Raw genomic sequence first — 1,723 nt, 5'->3', positions numbered from 1 at the left:
AACAGCGACCTAGCGGCGATTCGTTCCTCTCGCGAGATTCGCTCGCGCGCCAACCTTCGATATCGATTCGAAGATCTCCGAACTTCGAGATCTCGTTCGAGAGTGTGCCGATACCCGTCGAAACGTCGACTCTTTAACGGGAGAATTTCGTTCGACTCGAATATTTCGCTCCGCCGAGCGGAACCGCGCGGGATTCGCGAAACTCGTTTCTCGCGATCTCTAACGTTCTCCGGGTACTCGTTAATAGCGAAACGATTCGTTCAGGAACGATATTTCGGTTCTCGAGTAACTTCGAAAATCGAGCGAGTCGTTTCGATGATAATTGGAATCGAAAGTCATCCTGGGGAGGCTCGTACTTCGATGCTGCGAATTCGTTTAAAAGTTCGTTTATCGTGGACAGTCGACGGGTTCTTGAAATCATGGAAAAATTAGTCACGGGAAAACGCGTTTCCATTTGGACCCAAAATGAGTCTTACTTCTCGAAAGAAAATCGTTTTTTCGACTTTGGAAGAGGAACGAACGAGGAAAGAAAGCGGCCGTTTACCTCGCGGGTCTCCATCTCGGTCGATTTTGCAGCGGCGCGGTTGCTTCCGGGGCGAGATCCCTCTATCCCGTGGAGATCTCCTCGATAGCGTCGAGGAAAATGACGGAAAATGACGGAAAATGACGGAAGCGGCGGAAGCTTATTCGAGGAAGGACATCGCGAACGTCGCGATTACGGTACCGGCGTACAGCTCGATGACTCTCGGCGTCGGGCTACCAAGGACGTCGGCACTATCTCCGGCTTGAATGTCCCGAGGATCATTAACGAGCCGACTGCCGCGGCTATTGCTCACGGCCTCGACAAAAAGGGACGCGGTGAAAGGAACGTTCCGATCTTCGATCTCGGCGGCGGTACTTTCGACGTATCGATACCGACTATCAACGATGGCATATTCGAGCCGAGTCCGCGCAAATCGCGCCGAGCTGCTCCGTTCCTCTTTCGTGCGCCTTGAATTCTCCCCAGATGGAGCTACCGGTCGTACGACGCGTCCATTTTTTAAGCAAGACGGATCGCGAACAATTTCAAAAGAAGATCCGAGGGCTCTCCGCGCGATCGCTGGGTAGGAATTTTCTTCTCCGTCCGCATTGCACGGCTCTTCGAAGAAAGAAATTTCCATCGAATTTTCTCCCGGCCGTACCATCGTCCGTACGGAATACCGAACGGAAAATTACGTCCCTTGAAATCTTCTAATTCACGGTTTCTCCTTTGGCTCGTACATTCCTAGATGATATTTCGTTTATTACAATACCCAGGGATCTCGCGTATGCGATCTTGGATCGACTCTGAGTAACCGTTGCACTTGTTTCGACACTCTTGTTCGTACGCGAGAACAACGTCGTATTCGCAACCGTCCGAAGCAGTCGTTCGACGCTCGAAAGAACCGATGTACAGACTTCTAGAAAAAAGCGAACTCGGTTGGAAACTTCGCGCCCGGTGGATAAACTTCGTTACGGTCGATACACGTACGAACGTAGCCGCGAAGTTGAACGAAGATTGACGTTAATTAGAATACACCGGTAGGAGAACTCCGTCTATCTGCTTGGGAAATAAACATCCGCGAACGAGAACGTTTACGCCGGTTTCCACGTTCGCTCGTGGTCGTTTCGTACTCTTCGGGTTAAAGCAACAACCGACGACACCCGACCGGGAGACGAGGAGTTTCGCGAGACGTACGGTGAC

The 1,723-nt window shown here is 51.4% G+C and overlaps 1 protein-coding gene across 1 annotated transcript; it reads left to right on the top strand.

Moving 5' to 3' along the window:
- Positions 1-663: 663 nt before the first annotated feature.
- On the top strand, positions 664-995 carry LOC143148415 (heat shock 70 kDa protein-like). The gene is given in 2 exon segments (XM_076314719.1): positions 664-732; positions 735-995. Coding segments are annotated over 2 exon segments (330 nt in total).
- The last annotated feature ends 728 nt before the right edge of the window (positions 996-1,723 follow it).

Source organism: Ptiloglossa arizonensis, chromosome 6 (assembly GCF_051014685.1).
Source record: "Ptiloglossa arizonensis isolate GNS036 chromosome 6, iyPtiAriz1_principal, whole genome shotgun sequence".
Lineage (NCBI taxonomy): Eukaryota > Metazoa > Arthropoda > Insecta > Hymenoptera > Colletidae > Ptiloglossa > Ptiloglossa arizonensis.
The sequence above is the reverse complement of the archived record's forward strand: the minus strand, read 5'-3'. Positions and strand labels throughout refer to the sequence as shown.